The sequence below is a fragment of the Nothobranchius furzeri genome, chromosome 6, assembly GCF_043380555.1.
Source record: "Nothobranchius furzeri strain GRZ-AD chromosome 6, NfurGRZ-RIMD1, whole genome shotgun sequence".
Taxonomy (NCBI): domain Eukaryota; kingdom Metazoa; phylum Chordata; class Actinopteri; order Cyprinodontiformes; family Nothobranchiidae; genus Nothobranchius; species Nothobranchius furzeri.
This window is the reverse complement of record NC_091746.1, coordinates 61,918,775-61,941,835: the sequence shown is the minus strand read 5'-3', so window position 1 is coordinate 61,941,835 and position 23,061 is coordinate 61,918,775. Positions and strand designations below refer to the sequence as shown.

General features: G+C 42.9%; 1 protein-coding gene across 3 annotated transcripts in view; it reads right to left on the bottom strand.

Moving 5' to 3' along the window:
* garnl3 (GTPase activating Rap/RanGAP domain like 3) overlaps positions 1 to 20,920 on the bottom strand; it is a 131,149-nt gene extending 110,229 nt beyond the window's left edge. The window contains exon 1 of one of the 3 annotated variants that reach the window (XM_015943043.3): positions 20,389 to 20,920. In XM_015943043.3, the coding sequence (XP_015798529.3) occupies positions 20,389 to 20,486 (98 nt within the window). In that variant the 5' untranslated portion in view covers positions 20,487 to 20,920. The remainder of the gene's footprint in view (positions 1 to 20,388) is intronic. The other 2 variants (XM_015943039.3, XM_015943038.3) reach the window with 2 other exon arrangements.
* Positions 20,921 to 23,061: the final 2,141 nt, after the last annotated feature.

Sequence of the window (23,061 nt, the reverse complement as noted above, 5' to 3'; positions counted from 1 at the left end):
GAAAGAGCTTTTAAACCGCATTTCATTTCCCCCACATCTTGTTCTGTTGTTACCCTCTAACCAACAAAATATTTTTGGCCAGCCTCCTGTGAAACCACGGGGTAAAAAAATGCACAACAGTAACCCTTCGCAGGCTCCGTTTCCTCCTCTTGTTTCCCCTGGATCACCCTGTACTGGTTACAGTGGGAGACGAGGGTTAATATAAAGTAAAATATACTTCCTCTGAGCCGTCTGTTCAAATTTTTTGGACTTGTCTGTGCATCGCTCCAAATAGACATTGCAGTAGAAAAAGGAAGTTTGTACAGGCCTGCCCACATCATGAGTCTTGAGTGCATGTGGCTTGTGGCTCATCTTTGGGTGGCTGCATCCTAACCAGTGTGCAGCTTTAACTACAGCTCACTGCACTCGGTTGACTCCAGCCAGCCATAATGGCTGGAATTGACCCAGCAGAGTACGGTACACTGTAACATCTAGGCATGTCTCAGAGACCTAAATGGAAGCAGATGTTTCCAAGAGTAAAAGTTTACATAGGGTTGTAATCAAGCGAGACTTTTTTCTTCTTCTCTCTCGTTTTTTTCTGTTTTTCTCCTAGTGATTTGAGCCTATTTTTCCTTCTAAACTAGCCTGGTGCGCAGCACTGTGCTCTGCGTGCTGAGCTATGCAGCCACATATGGGAGTGATTACAGTCCAGTGTTTACCAGAACCCACCCAGGGGCCGACTGTACAGCTGAGCAGAGACGAACCAGCCTTGTGGACACCACTTCAGTCTCACCTTCTATGGACATAACTCTTAAGTCATCCAGTCATTCTTCTAAAGGTCAAAACTGAACAAACTTAGGTGGCAAACATGAAGAGACAGAGAAAAAAAAAATCTTCCGGCTCTTGGAGAGTACAGACGCTTTTTTTTCTCCTCTCCCTCCCTCCTCATCCCAAGGCTCTTTGTCCTGTCTTTGTGTTTGGCGCTTTCTGCATTTTTCCTGGAAACTGGAAATTATTAAAAGTGAATCTGGTCAGTTGGTTTCTCAACGTGATTGACAAAATTTTTCCAACGATGAGAATGGGAGAAGGGGCTCCAGGATGCCCCTCTGGGACAGAGCCAGCTGGGTATATCATGGACTTCTGGAAACAGCGGAGCCTGATATGCCTCTCTCAACTGTCTGTAGAGGATTCTGAAGATGTTTGGATATTTGTTGTTTTGGTGTCGGGATTCCTGCTGTTTGGCCTGAGCGGTTACCTGGCTTACCGGAAAATTTACGAGCTTTCGAGGAATATTGGCTCTATCCCGGAGCTCAGTGATGGAATGCATGGTGCTGTGAACGCACAAACTCATATAACTGTCGAGATGAGTCGTAAGAATTGTGTGTACTGAAACTCTAATTTCCCTCTGGGATTAATAAAGTATTTTGAATTGAATTAGAATTTGAAAAGAGATAAACAAAATCACCACTTTATCACAATTTGACTAAGTAGTTTTCTCCATGTTTAAATATCACTTCAACCTTTACTTTAGGAGGACAGGGGGTGCTCTCCTTGGCTATCGGGTATCCCAAAACTCCTAAAAGTCTCTAGAAGTTGTTAAATGAAGTAATTACCTGTTGTTCATCATTTGTCCTGTGTATCTAGATGCAACAAGTGCTGTAGGAGAGGAAGAAAGTCACGTGAGAGACAAAAATTGAGTAAAAAAACATGCAAAACATGTATCAACAGAGGTGCTGCATGCTGATAGGCAAGGCAGGCAATGATTTAGAGCCCCCAGGCCACAAGGCGCCCCCAGAGGGCAGACTAATTTTGAATTAAAACAGGACCACAACAGTAGGGAGACAGTGAAAAGCTGTTATTTTACAGCACTGATGGTCATCTCACTCTCCCTCCTGGTTGCTTAACCAGAAACCTGCCACGCACTTACTCATCCGACCCCAGCGCTGAAAACCACTACCACAGCCAAAACAATACAGGGATATCCTGCATGAGCTTTACAGGATGTGGTGTGACCAAATATGGTTAAATGAGGGCATTTATAAATGCAAATGACTGTGAATGGGCATGAGCACCTGGGTATACACACATGTGCGATTGCAGAGGAACATGGTTGTGATTGGCTAGTGGCTACTGTATGTTTCATAAATCAGAAATTTCATTCGTAGGAGGGAACAAAGTTAAAGCCCCATAGTCATCATCACACACTGGTGAAATTACATCTCCGCATTTGACCCATCCCCGTAGGGAGCATTGAACCCGTGTTGGGAGGTCGCACTTCAGGTTATCTTCACAACATTTGTGATTAACTTTTATAAAAGTACAGGAAAATGATGTAATGTAATGTTATAATGTCATGCTTGCGATGTTTTTATCTGTATTTCCTCCTAAAAACAATAAAAAAGATGCAGTAAAAACATTATTGTTCACTCTTTTGCGGCAAGCTTATTTATTACTTTTAAAAGTTATGTAAAAGGATGTAATCTCCCTCAGTTTAACCATCTTTTATTTGAGGTAGTTTAGTCCTCATAATCGACTTTAAGTTCTATGAATTTGGAAATATTTGCTCTTGACTGCCTAAGGGAAACAGAATGGTTTAGGTAAACTTAATAATTTCCCACAACACCCATTTCACGTGGATCGTGGTGTGCTCAATGTAAATAAACTGGCTGCCGCTACCAGCTAATGGATATGGAGCGACCACTGGCTGTTTGTTAGCCACAACTGGTGAAGGACGGTTGGTGAGCTGAGGACACGCTGTGGAGATCAAGTAAACAATGCTGACTTAGCCACCAGCTAATCGTGGCTCAAGGCTGACGTGGTGGAGATGCGCATCACAAGCTACTAGTCAGCCATGGCAAAAGCCGGGGGACACGCCGTGCATGCTGTGCGTAAACTCTAGTGATGGGATTTATGGCTCTTTCATGGGAGCCATTCATTAGTCGGTCATTTACCTCAAAGAGCCGTTCAAAAGACTGGCTCCTTTGAACAAAGTGAAGCCAAGGGAGCGGTGGGTGGGTGGGTGGGTGGGGGGGGGGGGTATCAAGAGTAACGTCTTCCTGCGATGTCCGTGAGGGCGCACAGGGTTGGTTAGCGTTCCTCCCATAGATATGTATATAAACACGTGTTTATACACATATCTATGGTTCCTCCTACGTCCGTCACAGCAGTAGGTGGGGTTTGAGCGGGTGAGTTTGACCGACTTCCGGAGAGGTTTGTTAAGATGAACGGCTCTCTGCAGGGACTCGGCTCTCATCATTCACTTTGAAAACCCGCTCAAAAGATTCGATTAGTTTGTGAACGTCACATCACTAATTAACTCCCACGGATTTCCAGCCAAAGGAGACTCAAGTATAAAGTTAACGTTTGAGAAGAAGCATGTCATCTCTGTAACGCGTGGAGAACTACATCGACATTAGTAAAGTGTTGTGGAGATCAAGTAAACAACGCCGATTTAGCCACTGGCTAGCGGACGAGCGCTGGAACGTGTTGGGAGAGACAGCAGGCTGCGGGAAGAGAGGAGACTTAAGAGGAAGGACTTTGGAACGGACACATTGGGGCCGGATCAGGAGTTCTGGTAGCAGGAAAAGACGGATGAGCCACTTTAGGTGAATTTGGGAGTCAGAGACATTAATCAGAGGCTGGCATTCAGCTAATAGCGGGCAGGGATCTGAACATATGCGGCTTCCTTGTGTTGGACATGATGAGGAACTGAAAAATTTTATGTGCCTTTTGATTTAATTGTTTATTATGCAAACTAACAAGTACAGCAACAATGTAGGAATTATTTTCTATTTCTTAGTTGAATTAGCAGACTCCATGCTTCCAGGGTGCCCTCTGCTGGTTCTTTCAGGTTACTGTCATAGTCCACACAGGTAAAAATATTACACACTGGGGGCTTTAAAGACAGGAAGCAGATGGGTTCATTTTCCTCAATCTGACAAAGAGACAATCAGTAGTTTTTACCTTTTGTCTCTGGAAATATCCGTCAAAACATTGTTTAAAATGAATAAAATGATGTCCAGTTGTTGAAAAATATTGGTGGCTTCTTACCAGATAACCATAAAAATCAGGTCTAAAGTACAAAAGGTGCAGGTCTAGTCTCTTTGGGGGACACCATGCTTCCTTCTGGCCGGTTTGGGGTCCTGCACCTATCGATGATATCACACCAGATCACTGGCTGGAAATACAACTTTGGGAAGTAATGTTACGTCGTTCAAAATCATTTTGGCAGTAAGAAACACCAATTTAATAACAAAACTACGAAACTCTTTCCAAAACATACATAAAAGAACAGATTTGAAAAAGAGATGCAATATATTTTGGCCAAGTGGAATTACTATAGTATGATGACGTCATCGGCAGGTGCAAGTTGTAATTCTGCTTTCAACCAGTGGGCGGGAGAAGCTTATTTAGTGTTGCTTTAAGATATGAAACTACACAAACTTGGTATTGTTACCTGTCTGATTTAGATGTATGTTTTCTAAATGTTAAATAATTTCTACATTATGCAGAGCAGAGGGTGTTTTAAGCCTTTAAAGTGTCCGTCATGTCACTGACGCTCCCTCCTGGCTGCTTTTTGACACACTCAAACACAGCCCAGCAGTCTGGCCTGCTACACCTTCAACTCAGTGTGTCAGAGAACACATAAACTTGTTCCCCCACACTGAAAGAGCACACTGATGTGTTTACAGAACTAAAAACAGATCTGACATTAAGACATATGTTTTTCCTTAAATACAGCTTTGAAGCGCCTTTAAAAGCTTGCCCAGGAAACCACAAGAGTACAAGCCCTAATATTTCAATCCCTGTGAATCTATTCATATGCCTCTGTGTTCATTTACAAAGAAAAGGAACACTCCTGATGCATCTGCATTCAGTCTGGTGTCGATCTGACGAGTGGCAAGCTAGAACAAAACCCCTGACAGATGTGGACACAAAACCTGCCAGTTTAGCAGCAGAGGAGGTTAATGAAGAACGTACAGTGGTGTGAAAAACCATTTGCCCCTTCCTGATTTTTTATTCTTTTGCATGTTTGTCACACAAAATGTTTCTGATCATCAAACACATTTAACCTTTAGTCAAAGATAACACAAGTAAACACAAAATGCAGTTTTGAAATGATGGTTTTTATTATTTAGGGAGAGAACAAAACCCAAACCTACATTGCCCTGTGTGAAAAAGTAATTGCCCCCCTTGTTAAAAAATAACCCAACTTTGGTGTTTCACACCTGAGTTCAATTTCTGTAGCCACCCCCAAGCCTGATTACTGCCACACCTGTTTCAGTCAAGAAATCACTTAAATATGAGCTGCCTGACACAGAGAAGTAGACCAAAAGCACCTCAAAAGCTAGACATCATGCCAAGATCCAAAGAAATTCAAGAACAAATGAGAACAAAAGTAATTGATATCTATCAGTCTGGTAAAGGTTATAAAGCCATTTCTAAAGCTTTGGGACTCCAGCGAACCACAGTGAGAATAGGGATGGGTACCTTTGACATTTGAATCGATTCGGTACTAATTCCCGGTACCAAGGAATCGATACCGGTACTTAACGGCACCAGTTTTCGATACTTTTGAGTGTTTATTATTTTAATTCTCTTTTATAATTAAATATATATTTTTCTCAATTTATAACCATATTTGATAAATATCACGATAAATAACATTCAACTGTTTGTATTTTAACATCGTCCTTGTAGTTTTGTAAGCTGATAATTAAACTGAAGCAAACATCTTTACTGTGAACTAAATTTACTGTGTATCTTCATTCCTTTTGCCGTCTTTTTTCATTTGATTTTTCCTACTGGGAAGTTAGAATTTCCGAGGAGAAAGCGAACGCACCATCAGCTGATAATGGTAGCAATGGAAGCTAATTTATCAAGCTAACATTATCTTAACAGTTTTTTTAGCTGCTGGAGCAGATTAAAACGATGATGCCTCACACTTAGATCGTTGTCACTGGTTTCATCTTCACCCAATCACCCGTTGCATTTAGTAAAGTGAAGCCAAACTTTAGCGTGCATTCTTTCTACCATGTTGCTCTGTTTACAACTGGCTCGCAGCAAGCCAGTTGTAAACAAGTTCTTCTAGTTGGAAAATTGGAGTTCCGAGGAGAAAGCGAATGCACCATTAACGGAACGGAAGCTAACATATCAAGCTAACACTATCTTAAACATTTTATTTACCTACCGGTGTCATGACTCCCATCCTTCACCCTCCTCTGCCTCCTCATTTCACCTTCATTCAGCTCACCTGGTCCCTTCACCAAGCTCCTGACAAGCCCTGTTTCCCTGGCAACCACAATCAACTCCATTCTTCTCACCTGTTCCTGTCATCAGCTTCATCCACTTCACCTGCTCCTGACTCCTCAGCTCATCTCACACACCTGCTTCCCCTGCTATAAAAGAACCATCCTGCTATCCAGTCTCTGCCAGATTATTGAAAACATTTGCCAGTAAATTCTCCAGCCATCCACCCTGCCTGATCTCTGCCTCCAGACCTTGTTTTTTTCTCCTGACCACTGCCTTGAACTCTGCCTGCCATCACGACCCTCGCCTGTCTTCTACCACGTCTCCAGCCTGCTCCCTGTACCTGCTTGTGCCGATCTGGTTTTGACTACGCCTGCCCTCCGACTGTCTCCTGCCTCGCCCATCTGGTAACTCCACCAAAAATAAAAGACTTTTTTATATATACATCAACTGTGTTTGGCGTCATTACGGGTCTTCTGAGTTCAGCTCGTGACAACCGGAGCAGATTAAGATGAGGTTGTCTCACTTAGATCGTTGTCGCTGGTTTCATCATCACCCAGTTACCCATCACATTTAGTGAAGTGGACCCAAGCTTTAGCGTGCATTCTTTCTACCATGCTGCTCTGTTTACAACTCGCTCGCAGCGAGCAATGACATAACTCTCTCGCACATGTGCAGCTGTATTGGCAAGTTCTCGTTATGGACGGGTACCGAAACGAGGCACCGTTTGAAATGCCGTGAATCTGTGCTCAGTCGGTACTATGGAATTCAGTCGGTACCTTAAAAAGTACCGAATTCGGTACCCATCCCTAAGTGAGAGCCATTATCCACAAATGGCAACAACATGGAACAGTGGTGAACCTTCCCAGGAGTGGGCGGCCGACCAAAATCACCCCAAGAGCGCAGAAACATCTCATCCGAGAGGTCACAAAAGACCCCGGGACAACTTCTAAAGAACTGCAGGCCTCACTTGCCTCAATTAAGGTCAGTGTTCATGACTCCACCATAAGAGACTGGGCAAAAATGACCTGCATGGCAGATTTCCAAGACACAAACCACTGTTAAGCAATAAGAACATTAGGGCTCGTCTCAATTTTGCTAAGAAACATCTCAACGATTGCCAAGACTTTTGGGGAAATACCTTGTGGACTGATGAGACAAAAGTTGAACTTTTTGGAAGGCAAATGTCCCGTTACATCTGGCGTAGAAGTAACCCAGCATTTCAGACAAAGAACATCATACCAACAGTAAAATATGGTGGTGGTAGTGTGATGGTCTGGGGTTGTTTTGCTGCTTCAGGAACTGGAAGGCTTGCTGTGATAAATGGAACCATGAATTCTACTGTCTACCAAAACATCCTGAAGGAGAATGTCCGGCCATCTGTTCGTCAACTAAAGCTGAAGCGATCTTGGGTGCTGCAGCAGGACAATGACCCAAAACACACCAGCAAATCCACCTCTGAATGGCTGAAGAACAACAAAATGAAGACTTTGGAGTGGCCTTGTCAAAGTCCTGACCTGAATCCTATTGAGATGCTATGGCATGACCTTAAAAAGGTGGTCCATGCTAGAAAACCCTCAAATAAAGCTGAATTACAACAATTCTGCAAAGATGAGTGGGCCACAATTCCTCCAGAGTGCTGCAAAAGACTCGAAGCAAGTTATCACAAACGCTTGATTGCAGTTATTGCTGCTAAGGGAGGCTCAACCAGTTATTAGGTTCAGGCGGCAATTACTTTTTCACACAGGGCAATGTAGGTTTGGATTTTGTTCTTTCCCTAAATAATAAAAACCATCATTTCAAAACTGCATTTTGTTTACTTGTGTTATCTTTGACTAAAGGTTAAATGTATTTGATGATCAGAAATATTTTGTGTAACAAACATGCAAAAAGAATAAGAAACCAGGAAGGGGGCAAATAGTTTTTCACACCACTGTAAATGACCTTTAAGTGATGTGATGAGAGGGGGAGTGGCTGATTCGGAATGTGCATGTGAAGTTACTGCTGCTTCATTCTGAGAAGCTTTTAGTTTAATGAGTCAATAGAGGCATGTGTTTAAATGAAAACAAGCATGAGTATTAGCAGGCGGAGCAAGCTGATTAATGAATAGCACATATTTTCCAAGCTCACCAACAAACATCTATTTTCCTGCCAACATTTTCCATCCCAACATGTTATAAACCATAATATCTGATCACACATTGCTAGCTTAATGATGAGTTTGCATTTCTTCACTGGCGGTTCTGCTCGCTGCCAGCACATGCCTTTCCTTAAATGAGCCACAAATGTTCAGAGAAAGACCGATGATAGTCCAAAAGACTCAACACGGTGAGGTTAGTTTCCAACATGTCTGGATTAGCCAATGCTGCTGCTCTGATTCTGGATACTGACTCTGACAGAGAACATGTTCCTCTTGGTTTCCTGTCTGGGTTTTTGGCACCGTCACTCAGAGCTTGATCTGCTAGTTTGTACTCAAAGTGGAGCTGAGCCAGAATTTTCTACCAAGTGACACCACATCATCTAACTCCACTCACAAAGCCAAGAGGCCAGTGACAGACAGCTTCCATGACGAGACTTGCTGCACTTGTTATGGCAAAAGAAATGGAACTAGTCTTTAATAAGGTTATGATTTGTTGTTCCTGGAGGAGGTCCAGGTTTTATGTCAAAATCAAGGCTCGAGGGCAAGGAACTTGCTTTGTGGATGTTTGCTTTTGCAATAGTGTAATAAGATGGCATTTATTAAAAATGTTCCTCTGATCCGTGACACTGTGTGACTCTTTCAACATAAAAAGCTAAAGCTAATGGCAAAAGGCAGCCGTGGCTCAATGGGGGGGGGGGTGCAGTTTTCCTCTGAGGATCCATCCCCAGGCCCCTTAAGCCTCAAGCCGAGGTATCCTTGGGCGGGATACTGAACCCATAAGAAGTTGTCCCCCAGGTGTGACCATTGCTTGGCAAGGATGGGTCAAATGCAGAAAACAATTTATATAAAGTTAAAATATATACATATGTTTTATTCAATCTCATAATAAAATCTTGTTTCAAGTGAACTTTTTCAGTTTTTTTTTAAACTTCTACGTTACGGTGAAAGTTCTGGGCAGCTTAAAGCAACGGTGTGTATTTTCCCTGGCGATAGGGGGCAGTACATACCTAAATCATTGCAAGCAAGCAGTAGTTTGGTGTTCAAGTAAGACCTTAACAACAGATGGCCATTATTAGGGTCAAACATCCCTGGGAGCGCAATTTTTGAACTAGTACTTTGTAGGGATGGGTACTGAATTTGATACTTTTTAAGGCACCAAACCAATTCCATAGTACTGACTGAGCACCGATTCGCGTCATATGAAACGGTGCCTTGTTTCGATAAGGTTGTCAGTCACTGTGGGCGAGCTGTAAACAGCAGCACGACAGAGAAGAAGCGTTCTGAAGTTTGGGTCCGCTTCACTAAATGGGATGGGTAACTGGGTGGTGATGAAACCAACAACAATGATCTAAGCAAGGCATCACCATTTTAATCTGCTCCGGTAGGTAAATAAAATGTTTAAGATAACGTTAGCTTGACATGTTAGCTTTCATTCAGATAATGGTGCGTTCGCTTTCTCTTCGGCATTTTGAAATTCCGACTAGAAGAAAGCGAACATGCTCTAAAATTAGGTTTCACTTCACTAAATGCGACTAAATGGACTATTGAGTGATGATGAAACCAGCGACAACGATCTGAGTATGAGGCATCTTAATCTGCTCCAGTAGCAAAATAAACTGTTTAAGATCACATTAGCTTGATAGTTTAGTTTTTTGATTACATAGCTAACGGTGCGTTTGCTTTGTCCTCGGAAATTCCAACTTCTGAGTAGGAAAAATAAACGGTTTAAAAATGAATGGCAAAAAAAATTATGATACACATTTAATTTAGTCCACAGCAAAGATGTTTGCTTCAGTGTAATTAGCTGTTGATAAAACTACAAAGACCCACCATCACACAGTTTGTCCAGAGGAGAAAGGAGAGAAAAAGGAGTACATGGAGCTGGATTTAGTTTGCAGCGTGATGATTTATGATATGATTGACACTACATATTAATTATGACCAATAAGATGTGATGATTCCATATAAATATGAAATATCAACCTGATTGATCTTTGAAGGTTTAATCAGAAGATTCTAGGGTTCTTTGCTTCTTCGGGGACCATAAACACACTCTGTATTAATTCAGACAGAGTCAAGTATATAATTATAAAATGAATTTAATTCTTTTTCCTAAACTAATGATTATACATGATAAGATATGAATAATGAGATGTGGTGTAATGGATATGGAGTGACTTAATGTGATGTGTGAAACGTAGTAATGGAAGCTAGATGTTTTAGCAAAACCGTTCTTGGTATCTGAGAGAATTTGTGAAGCCTGGGTTGTAAAAGAATTTGTTGTTTGGTTATAAACTAGAGAGTTGTTTATAACAGTCATCATACTCCAGTATTCAGGCGTACGATAGCCTTGGTATGAGTTGCTCTTGGCGGTCCGGGGAAGGGGGGGGGTGGGGGGGGTGGGGGGGGGGGGGGGGTGCGGTCTGAGTGGTGAGGTCACAATACTCAGAGATTAGTGGCTTTCTCTGAGTCCAGCTTCCCCGGCCAGTAAGATGCAACCCGGGGTCTGCAGGTTAGATGTCTAAGGTGTGACGTAGCTCTTAAAAGAGCTGTTTGGGCTGTATCAGCTTGCAGCATGCACAGAGGCTTTTGACTGAATGTCAAAAGAGATGGTCTCAAAAATGCTTGTTCCCGAATTGGCTGGTTCGAGAGTCAGCTAGAAACTGAATTACTTGGGAAGTAATTCTTGTTTTAATAAACCACAATGTTATGAGTTTAGGGCAAGTTTGGCAAATCAGAGTTTGACACGTTTTTGAGTCTTTGCCAACATCCCTCAGAAAACCACGCCTTCTTCAGATACAAAGAGTTTTAACACTTTGTGAATGAGAATGTTCAAACTCTAATGTGAGGTGAATATTACCTTAATGAGTATCTTATTGTAATGTGTATGAGTGTAAACATTGATTAACTTGTTAAATCAACCCATACTGATTTGTGAAATAAATGGATCATTGTAAGAACAATATTCATTTTAAATTCATTGATTTAAGCACAAGTTATTCAAACATTTGATTTAAACATCTTGTTCATTCATCACATGAGCTTGTAATGGAATGAAATGACTGTTTTCCACCTAAAAGTCATTTTCCATCTCCTCTGACACAGAACTAATCTGCATGAGATATTGCCTCAAGGTCTCATGCATTTGCTCTAAGCTGCTTCCTTTCCAGCCCAAGAGAAGATTGAAGAAAATGACTCTCTCCTCTTAATAAATCAAAGAACTCTATTTTTAATAAAGCTAATCAAACAAAGTGTTAGTAACATGTGACCAATCTGTGAAATCAAAATATTAATTACTTTATTATAATCCTATAGAATATAATAAGTAATATGACTGTTACGGCTGTTGCCGTTTGCCTCAGAAATCTGACACTGCAGAGGACAATGAGTGCTTCCTCCACCTCCTACCTGCACAGCTGCACTCACTTGGGCTGATCACCTCCTGAGCAGCATAAAAGGGAGAGCTGCCAGGAGGAAGGGAGAGACTGGATCTGTGCCAGTTCTCTCATGTGCTCCATTTGTTTGTGTTTTAATGGCTTTTAAATGGGTTTTAGTTCTTTAAGCTTAGTGAAGCTTAAGAGCTTTTAGAGGTTTTCAACAGACGAGGGACCAGAGTGCTGGTTACCTCTTGGCTCCCAAACTTGTGTTTAAGTCAGTGGACTTTGTTTTGTGAATGTTTGGGAGCATTTGATGTCTGTTTTAAACGTGAACCCTTGGCCATTTTAACAATGTGTTTAAGTACTTTTAGATTTGGAGCTTTTTGTCATTTTAAAATCCTTTTAATAAATCTGTGTTTACAATTTCCACAACTGAAGCACATGCCTCTGTGTTACTCCCCGTCCTTCTCCATATCCACCAATAGAGGACGTAACACAATGGGGGCTCGTCCGGGATATCAACCATTCCATGAAGGACTTTTAATGGCATGTGCTTTTTGCAAACAGGTTTTATTCATAGGATTTTAAGATGTGTGGTCAGCTGTGTCCTCTCAGGTATTGTAAGTATGTCCTTTTTGTTATATTCTGTTGTGCTTGTTATATTTTAAAGTGAACAGAGTGAATTCCCTATAGGCTATTGGAGCGCACCCTCTTTAGGATGCGTTCTGGTTTTTGTTTTTCTAGAGTTGGGGTTATGGAGGTTAGTGTTGGTGATTCAGTTCATCATCTCGGGAGCACCCCAGGAAGGGCTGTGGCTAACCCCCTCCCTTTGTTGGTTTTGAATGTGCCTCGGCACATGTGCTTAATCGGCCCATCTCTACGCCCCATGAAGACTAGGATGGAGATCAGCTAGACTCCTTCAATTAGCTAGAGGGAATTCTTGTTGGAAAAAAAAAAACCTGGGAGTGTTTGTGATAAAAGCCATGGAGGACAAAGGTGAAAGAAAAAAAAATTGTGGTTGAACGTGTTTTAATTTTTTTTCTTTCTTTTAAGGGAGGAAGTGTTACGGCTGTTGCCGTTTGCCTCAGAAATCTGACACTGCAGAGGACAATGAGTGCTTCCTCCACCTCCTACCTGCACAGCTGCACTCACTTGGGCTGATCACCTCCTGAGCAGCATAAAAGGGAGAGCTGCCAGGAGGAAGGGAGAGACTGGATCTGTGCCAGTTCTCTCATGTGCTCCATTTGTTTGTGTTTTAATGGCTTTTAAATGGGTTTTAGTTCTTTAAGCTTAGTGAAGCTTAAGAGCTTTTAGAGGTTTTCAACAGACGAGGGACCAGAGTGCTGGTTACCTCTTGGCTCCCAAACTTGTGTTTAAGTCAGTGGACTTTGTTTTGTGAATGTTTGGGAGCATTTGATGTCTGTTTTAAACGTGAACCCTTGGCCATTTTAACAATGTGTTTAAGTACTTTTAGATTTGGAGCTTTTTGTCATTTTAAAATCCTTTTAATAAATCTGTGTTTACAATTTCCACAACTGAAGCACATGCCTCTGTGTTACTCCCCGTCCTTCTCCATATCCACCAATAGAGGACGTAACAATGACTTAAAATGTTTCCACTAGGACTGATCTCACGCAGCGTAAAGAGACGACACATTGCATTTACTGATCCAATCAGAATCTGCCAGATCTGACCGAGGCGTGGTTTTGGTGGTGCTTGGTAAATCTGTCACCTTTTCATTCGACCATAAACCAAAACATTCGAAGTATAAAACTATGCCCACGTCATCTTTAGCGCCAGTTCAAAGCGTTCTAGAGAAGTTGATGGATTGGCCAATCCGTGACTCTCCTCTTCAGCCGAAAGAACCAACGACAAGCTGGATAAACCTACTGCCGTTCCACCTGCTGCAACGGTTCCTTTCAGAATAAAAGCTGAACTCGCTGACCTTCTGGGTCCATCTGACGCTGTCAACCAACTGTCGCTTTTTACCTGGAAATACACCCTCCATCATGTGTTTTCATGCCACAGTGTGGCATCAGTTCTAATCTGTAGAAAGACTGACTGTAGCACTAATACAGTCTTACTGAAGTGACACATCACATATCTGAAGATGTCTTCATGCATGAGAACCTATACACAAAAGGAATATTTGTACATCTGAAGAAGTTTTGCTTGCTTTTAATTTCCTGACAAACGTTGAGTCCATCTGATGCACCATCTAATGAACAAACATCCAGCCACTTGCACGTCTCAGCCCGTAAATCTGACACTGCAGAGGAAAATGACCCAATAATTGCTTCCAGGGGTTCGTCCAAGTTTTGTGCTCCCACCTGCAGCTTTGCAGCTACCTGCTGTCAGTGAGAGAATCCTCCAGCTGGCAGGCTGCTCGCTTTGTTAGATAAGGCTTAGTCACGATGAAATGTTGCAAATAACACAGCCGTACGTAATAACGTGATGTGATCTGTTCTTAGGAAACCAGCGTAATCCCCAGAGATTAGAATGGATTTGGATGTTGTTTTACCTTTAGCGTGCAGCTTCTGAAGGTGAAAATGTTTGTATTTTTATTTTGAAGATTAAAGCATAAAACATTTATTAGTGACTTTTTCTGTTGCAGTTTTGCAAATCATTCATTTTTCTTGGCATTTTGGATAATTTCTTCCTCCAAACAAGGAATTATATAGATTTAGGACATCAAGATCACTCTTTTCTACAGTGGCATGAGCCAAACACCTAATCAGATCTGTAACGAGACAAAAACCAGCTTCAGCACTTTATTTAAGGTCCACTCACACCATTTGTGTCCAGAAGGAGAAACAAAAAGGCAGACTAGTGTCTAGATGAAGCTGCTGCTCCGTGACATAAATCCACACGCAAACATGTGAAAGTTCTTAAGCGTGTGTATGATTTAAACATGCACTCCTCCATGCAATTGATAAAGCACTTCCGAACTGAAGGGTCTTTCCCATCCCTTCGATATATGGCAGAGAATCTGTTTCCCCATTCAGTGGCACCTCACGGCCCGCTCTGATTGATCTGTCTGTTAAACCCCCTGAGCCTGAGGGACAGATTGCCAGGAAGCTTTTCAGTGTGACTCCAAACAGAAATGGAACAAGCTCTTTCACTGTAGATCTGGATGATTAGATGGGATGTGTAATCTGAAAGGTAATGCTTGGCACTAAGCTGGTCATTGGAGTGAACATCTTGTATTCATCCTGAATGGAAACATCCAGCGTTCACATTTTAAGGATTCTGCTGGCACAGATTTAAATCGGCAGGTGGCAGGGCTGTGCTCTTAAGCAGTGAGAAAAAAGAAAATGATTTTTTGAGGATAAACTAAGCTGTGGATCTATCTGTCTTCATTTAAAGCCTGGATATTCCCAGTATATCCTGGAATGTATTTGATGCTCCAAGATTCTTTTTTGTTCATCCAATAAGGACGTTAGAGGTAGCTCGGTCTAGCGTTGTTCTGCGGTTAGCATTTCCTTCACCAACCTCCACACTATCCCCCCAGATTTCTAGCCTGGCCTACCAGACTCCTCCTCTGTTTAATTCTGCACAGAGAAAGGGTCTGGGAACTCTCCTAAGCCCTTTTCAGACTGACATTCTGGAACATTTGTGGACAATTCAATCCGTTTTTTAACCGGAACTGTGTTTTCAGACACACCACTGTTGTACCGGAACTTGTCCTTTCAGCTGCGTTCACACAGCAGGGAAAAGTTCCAGATGTCTGACGGCGGCGGGGGGTGGGGTGGGGATTGGACTCATGTTAAGAGGAAGAAGAAGAAGAAGAAAAGATCATTTCTATAGCGCCTCTCAAGATAAAAATCACGAGGAGCTTAAGCATAATTCTGCGCACACGAAGACGCATAAGAGACCTGGATGATGAAGCTCAATGGTTAAAAGAATCACTGAAGCGGTGTGAAGCGCTCCGTCGCACGTCTAGGCGGTACCGTAGGAGGCGAGCTGCCGTGGTTCGCCGCATGCTACAGCAGCGGGCTATCTAGGAGCGCACAGCGTCCCCCGGTCCCCTCCCCCTCCCCCTTGTCCGGAACTCTGCCTCACCAGTCTGAAGCAGCCACCTTGTCCGTAACAAGTCCGGACCTGTTACTAGGGGCTTCATCCGGTTAAATTCCGGAACACGTTATCCGGATGTTTGTATTCAGACACAAAGGTCTTACGGACAGAGTCTGGAACACTTCCGTTTTTCATGGCCTGTCTGAAGGGGGCTCTATTCAATAACCCCACCCCCTGGGAATTCTAACCGAGCCAATCAGCGATGCGCAGAGTACGTCTGGTTACTCAAAGGCAGAGAGGCACATGAGGGGCGGGACTAGCCAGCTCAGAAATAACCAATCAGAAAAAAGACGGAAATGCCGACTGTACCACGCAACGCTGTAGGTTTTTTTTTGTTGTAATTTTTTTTAAAAAGGTGTCTGGCGACAGCGCAAGCATCTTTTTTTAATTTTTTTTTAGAAGAAAGGCTTTTAGCGCTTTTACTTGTTGTGGTTTTAAAGACATTCAAGTCATTTAGAACAGAGGAAAGGGCGAACTCCGCTTGAGTCGCCATGTTTATGACAAACTCAACATTGTGGTGTGTGACGTACGCTACGCAGCGCTGATTGGCTCGGTTAGAATTCTCAGGGGGTGGGGTTATTTGAATAGGAGAGTTCCCAGACCCTTTCTCTGTGCAGAATTAAACAGAGGAAGGAGTCGGGCAGGCCAGGCTACCAGGTTTCCACCACAACCATCTTGGCCGCATCATCACTCCAGGAAAGTACATAAATGGAGCTCAGAGTGGGGTGGGGAAAGTGGGGGCAGATCTTTGACAACCATCGATCCCTGAGCCCATGTAGCTTCAAGCTAACTGAAGCTAACAGAGGTTGGCTGGTGCTTTCAGCCAGAAAACTGGAGTTGAGTGACTCTGCTACCCTCTGCCCTCTAGACTGTAAAACATTTAACATGAGGTCGAGGCTGAGGTCTTCCCTGGAACAAAAGGGGGGGAGCAAGCTGCTAGTGTTGACAGCTCACCTGCTACCTGTCAATCAAAGGACACTACCTACGTATTTGTAATTTCAAGCTTTAACTACATCTAAACAAATGAGTGACAAAAATTCACACATTGGCCCACCAGAATGCTGCTAGGGGCAGCGGAGGTTCCAATGAAGAGCCTCATGATTTTTATCTTGAGAGGCGGTATATGAAAGATTGTTTTCCTTCTTTCTTTCATTCTTTCAATGAAGCATTCCTAAACCAAATGTCGCAAAGCAAGAGTTTGGTTTAGTTCACTAGTCTAGGCATTTTTAAAATGGGAGCTAATGGTAACTCTCTCCTTTCTGGAGGCTGCCCCTAGTGGATGAGGGAGGAACTGCAGTTTTATCACTTCTGCGTTGGCTTCCTTTTTGGCAAACGAGTTTCCACCTTAGTTGGGACATGTTAATTTAAGGGTGTGTGTGTGTTTTGACATGTTAAACCAGCTTTTCTCAGACTGAACCGGTCACATCACTAATCGCCCTCTAAAAGCAGGTCGGAGACGGCGCAGACTTTTTGGTATGCTACATTAGACACGCCAGGCTGCCTATATTCAACAACAAGGTAATTGTGGCATTAATTTCAAGGATGCCTTTAAAGCCCATGCAGACATGAACTAATCAATTGAATTTCCTTCTCTGTTGAGTAGTCAGATGAACAAAATGTGGAATACTGTGATGCTATGAAAGCAGAGAAGAGCTTCTATGGAAGCCTGGAGCAAGCAAGTGTTCAAAACCAACAAAATTTACTTTTTCATGAGCTGCACACTCAAAAATAGAACCGTTTGGAAATATTTAACTAAAGCTATAAATGAGAATGAAGGAGAGATGTTTTCATATCGCATGTGCTGCCACTATGCACATTTTCCAAAATTTATTTAACTGGCTATTGACACCCCTTAACAGGTAATAGCTGGAAACCAGCAATGAAAAAACGAAGAATGAACTGCTCCAACGCAATGCTCTTTGCTAACCGCTCTGTGGCCCAATCTGTATACTCGCACTTGCACCCTTGCACCCTTCAATTGCGCGTTCCCGGCCAGGGGTGCGAGTGCATAGGGTGTCCCGATTCTCAAGTGTGGAAGATGACCACGCCCCCATTGCACCCTTAGGGGCTCGACACACGGGAGGTGACAAACGACCGCGATCAGCAAAATTCGGAGGCAACCCGCGGCAACCCGTGGCAGCGGCAAAGCTGTCTACGCGTTCTGTTCCATGGCGAAATTGAAACTTCCATTGTTTTGTTTGGCTGTGTCAGGTTGGAGGGAATTAAGGTTATTTAAGCGGTTCAGAGTTAATAAAGTGGTAGATATGATGTTTCACAAGGTGCTGCTAGAGTTATGTGAAATCTTACTTCTGATTTTACAATATAAAACATAATAATAATCAACTTCTCCTCCATGTTTGCTCGGAGATGTACGGAGCATCCTGCCCGCTAATTGGTCAGTGAATGAAACCTTCGTTGATTGGTTCTTGTCCGAGTGACAGCGATGAACAGTTCAAAATATTTCAACTTTCAGGGATCGCGTCGCTGGGTCGCCTGTGCACGACACGTGCACGAGCGCAAAATTTCACACGCACGTTTTTTGCTTTTCGCTTGGTAGGAGGGAGACCCGTGATCATCGCTTTGTCGCGCATGTCTCATTGAAAATGAATCGAGGAGAGGCGATGTCGCCTCCCGTGTATCGAGCCCATTACTCTGCGCTTCACCCAAGTTCGCAGCGATACAAACCTCGGGAAAGGGTATTACCCACAAGTCATTGCTGCAGGAGAAAAGTTCCTATTCTGAAAATATGTATTTTCTAATGAAATTAGTTAATTTTAGGATGATTAGTTGATGCTCTAAAACTTTTAGACAAAGCAGCAATAAATGCACATTTATATCAAATAACTGTTTGGCTGTTTGTTTAAATGTTGTTAATAAAGGTTTTTTAAAAAAAGTATCACAGCGACCAGCATCCCCGCATGCGTTGCGATCGATGACACAATGCTCCCTGTCTCAATTCTGCAATTATTCGTACACTTGTGCACTACGCACTCGAAGCCTTATAGCACACTTTCTCCAAGAGCACTTTGCTGAAGTCCGCAGGGCGCAGTGTGAGTATTGAGATTGGGCCTGTGTTTGAGCATTTGTATGGTCATGAGGAGCTAATTTCTTCTTCTGTGGTTGCCTTGTAAACATACTTTGATAGCGGCGCTCTTGTGCCATCTACTGGCACAAAATCTATTACACCCAGTGCAGCAGAAGGACTTGAAGAGGCTAACTGGGCAAAACAATTTTACTCAGTTACAACATTAACAGCAATTAACCGGTTATCTATGTACCTCCCTAGCTGCCATTGTGTTTTGCTCTTGTTCTGGCACCTTTACTTGCACTGACTTTTTAAGTCATCACAAAATGAGTTGGAGGAGAGGATGAAAGCTTCATTTACAACGAATGACAAAGCAAAAGATGTCTTAAAAGTAGAATGGTGTTTTGTCAATCATTGGAGCCTAAATGAAAATAATTATGAAAGCACAGCCCCACCTCACGCACAGATTATCTGAAATCGCAGGATATTAGAGTACAGGCAGGATATTAGAGTACAGGTGGGGAGGGATGGGATGAGACAATAATGTAAAAGCAAAGAAATCAAGATGATGAGAGCAATATCAGCGTCCCAGAACATTAAGCTATGACGTTCTTTTCCTGTTTTATTCAGTCTTGGGCTATTAAACATTTTGGCTCCTAAAGTTGTACATCAGATAAAACACGTGTACTGTTTTATGGAACTAACAGAAATTTATTGAATGCACTGAAAATTGCAACAAGCACATAACATTCTCAATATTCACCTGAGAGGATGCATTTTCACAAAAAGGACCACACAGTTTCTAAAAGAAATGTTAAGGAAGGGAAGCAGTAATGTAAAGAAGGAAAAGAAAAGCTTGGCATCAGTGAGAGTCTAAGACGAACACATTTGACACCAAAATGTGAGATTGACTTTAACCCTGCAGCGATCAGGAGCTGGAGTTGACAACAGGAGGCAACAGAAACCCAAATCAGCTGGAGGGTCTGATGGTCACAAAGACCCCTGCCTTGATGAAGTCCCAGCAGGAGGATTAACCCACAGCAGCACAGAATGACCCAGCTTTTGATCACTGGGTAAAAGGAAAATAATGAATGAAGGCTTTTCTGGCATGAAGGCGAACGGAAGACCTTGTTGGCAGGCTTCTGCTTCTAAATATGGCTGCGCGCGCACACACATGCACCCACAGCTCTTGCCTGCCATTAACCGGCTCAGATAATATTGCAGAGTCAGGTGCAGAAGACATGTATCCGTGCGTAACGCGTCCGTGGAAGAATGAACGCACGGCGCAGAGATAAAACACAACAATAAAGCCAAAGGGCAAATGGGGGGCTTTCCAAACCCTGATCAAATAGTATTAATAACCTGAGAAAGGGCATGGTATGAACGCGGGACATCCCGCACCTCTGCGCGCACACGCACAGCAGACCTGGACAAATCCAATAAACAACGCTGATTGTTGGTGATGCGTGAGTCTAGTCCCTCTGACCGCCCTGTGTCCCAGACACACCACACACGAACAGACCCCCTTCAAAAATAGATCCTACCTGGTAATTTCAAAGCTGCAGCCCTTCCGAAGGAGGAGAGCTCTCTTCCGCATGATGCCTTTGTCCCTGCCGAGGTACACATTTTTATCTGAATTCATGGGTGCTGGACGAGCAAGTCGCCTCCGAGGAACAGCAGCGTTTAGGACGTACGGCGACAAAAAGAGAGAGGGGGAAGAATAAAGTCAAAAATCGAAAAATGCGCTGCGAGAGGCGAAAGAGGAGATAGAGAGAGATCCTCAGCTGAAAGGGAAAAGTAAACTCCCGACTTTTCTGCAGCAAGCTCAACACAAAACAGCTATAGAGGGTTTGGGCATGTCTTCAGGTTGGTGTTCTACTTCCATCTGGTCTCCTGCTGCAGCTGTCACCCCGAGCAGACTGCGCCAGGAGTCTCCTCAACTGTGTGGAGCGCAGCGGCGCTCCTTCAGACACGCAGAGGCTGCTGGGCAGTGACTTCATGAGCCCGACCATGGAGGAGGAGGAGAGAGAGAGATGGGAGATACAGCGCGAGGGCGCGCATTTATGTGTTTGGGGTTAAATGAAGTCCGCACGCGTGCGTGAGCTGAGAAAACGGCAAAGTGAGAGAAGAACGCGTGTTCTGTTTTATACTCGTGAAGTTAAAGGTTTATGGGTTGTCTGAGTTTGGTGTCAGGCACGGCACGGGCGTAGAGCGGGGGAATGGCCATCTAGAAGTGGCACCAGAAGCAGATATGATTAAGTTAAAGTCGATTTTATAATACATCTGCGGTGGTCTCTAAAGGAATGGATGTTTTTTTTTAACTCTGGGGGGTAGAAGTCAGCTGGAGGAGAAAGTGGCCGAAGAGGACAATAAACAGTCTACTGGAAGGGTTGCACGGAAACTGGTTTTATTGTCAGCCGGCTGGGGTGTTGTCAGTTTTTCTCCTTAAAAAGACAAAAACAAAAGAAGGGTGTAGTTACTGTTTATGGTCTAATATGAGGTTACGAAACATGGGCAGACAAAAAGCCTCAGAGTGGTTTAAAGGTGCATTATGTAGAAATTAAGAAAAAATGACATCCTGTGGTTAAATTGGGTTACTGCAACCAACAACTCTGGAGCCTTTCTTTTCATCAGCTTGTAACTGTTCGTAGTTAGCATCACTACAAATCAGACGTCAGCATGTTGCATCTTTTTGGCCGTAGTCTTGAAACGCCTTGAAGACGTCACCAAAGCATCTCCTGTACCCTAGCGTAGCTGCTATGGTCAGATTTGTGGTGGTTCTTTCTTCTTGAAGGAAGGATGTGAAGTTTGCTGAACTTACAGCCATTTTCCCTGTTTTTCTCCATCTCTGGTTTGATTACATCACTTTGGAGAAGCAGATTTTTAGTCCTGGACTTATTTTCACACAAAACCTAAATAACATTTTCCCCTATTTAAAAAAAAGCTCTTTCTTGGTATCAAAATGTGTCTTTAAAATTCACAGACATCATATGTGAAATTCATGGCGCATAACAGAATTAGACAACAGCGTTTTTAGCCCCGTTAACTTGAAATTTACTTTTTCGTTCTTCCGGGAACCCATGGTCCAGATGTTGATGGTTGTGACTTTGGCTCCCTATTGCTGGAGAAAAACTACCATAATAAGTGTAGTAAGTGCTCCCTAATGTAATACACCCAAAAGTGCTAATGCCAGATATGACAATGTATTTATCTACTCATCAACTTTCTGTGTATGACTCATTTTTGCTTATTATCCAGAATTTTATTGTGTTGATCCATAACTGGCAAATGCCTTGAAACTCATGGAACAGAAGTGAGAAGGTGATATTTATGCCTAAAAATAGACTGCAGTAACCACATTTGACCACAGGGTGTCACTTTTCTGTGTTCTCACAAACTGCACGTTTAAAGGTAAACAAAAAAATTGAGAGGCGCCATGATGGGAGTGTGAAGTGGTGAGCCAATTCCTCTTTTTCGCAGTTTGCCATTTTAACCACCAACATTCACAGTCAACCCCCCGAACCACAAATTTTTATTCAGGTTTCAAGACTCCGGCCAAAAAGACTGTGACAAGACAGATTGCCCAACATGTAAACACTGGCTCACTCTATCTGATCAGAGCGTTGCACCTTCTCTGAGGCAGAATGGGGTCGAAGCTTAAGCCGACAGAAGAAACATCAGAGCCTCATCAGCGTGTTTGAGAGAAGCACTAAGACCAAATTATATTTAATTAAATGTGGATGATTTCATAATAAAAGCTGTTCAAGGTAATACAAAGCCTGATAAAAAAATGATTGTCTTTTTCAGAAACTTCTTTATCATAAAACCACTTTTTAATTATTCCTTGTCATTGGCGGTTCTAGGGGCGGGGCCACAGGGGAACTGGCCCCTGCTGAAATATGATTGGCCCCTGTAGTGCCCCTGTCCTGTCACTCATCTGTCCTTTGTGCGGTGATGAGATTATAGGTGGATGCAATTCCGAGTCCAAACACTAGTGACCGTGTGGCGCTAAGGAGCAAAATAGTGTGTGAAATCCAACAGAAGAAGATTTGAAAGATTCCAAGAAGGGAGAACTTTTCAACCGACATCGGTTCTGATGAGAGTCCACGTTATGAGGAGTTTGTTGGTAAGTCACGAATCACTGTTTACTCACAGTTGCCATGTAAGTCAAGTCTGACAATAAGTCCAATGGAAAGCAATGCCGACATTAGTTAAAG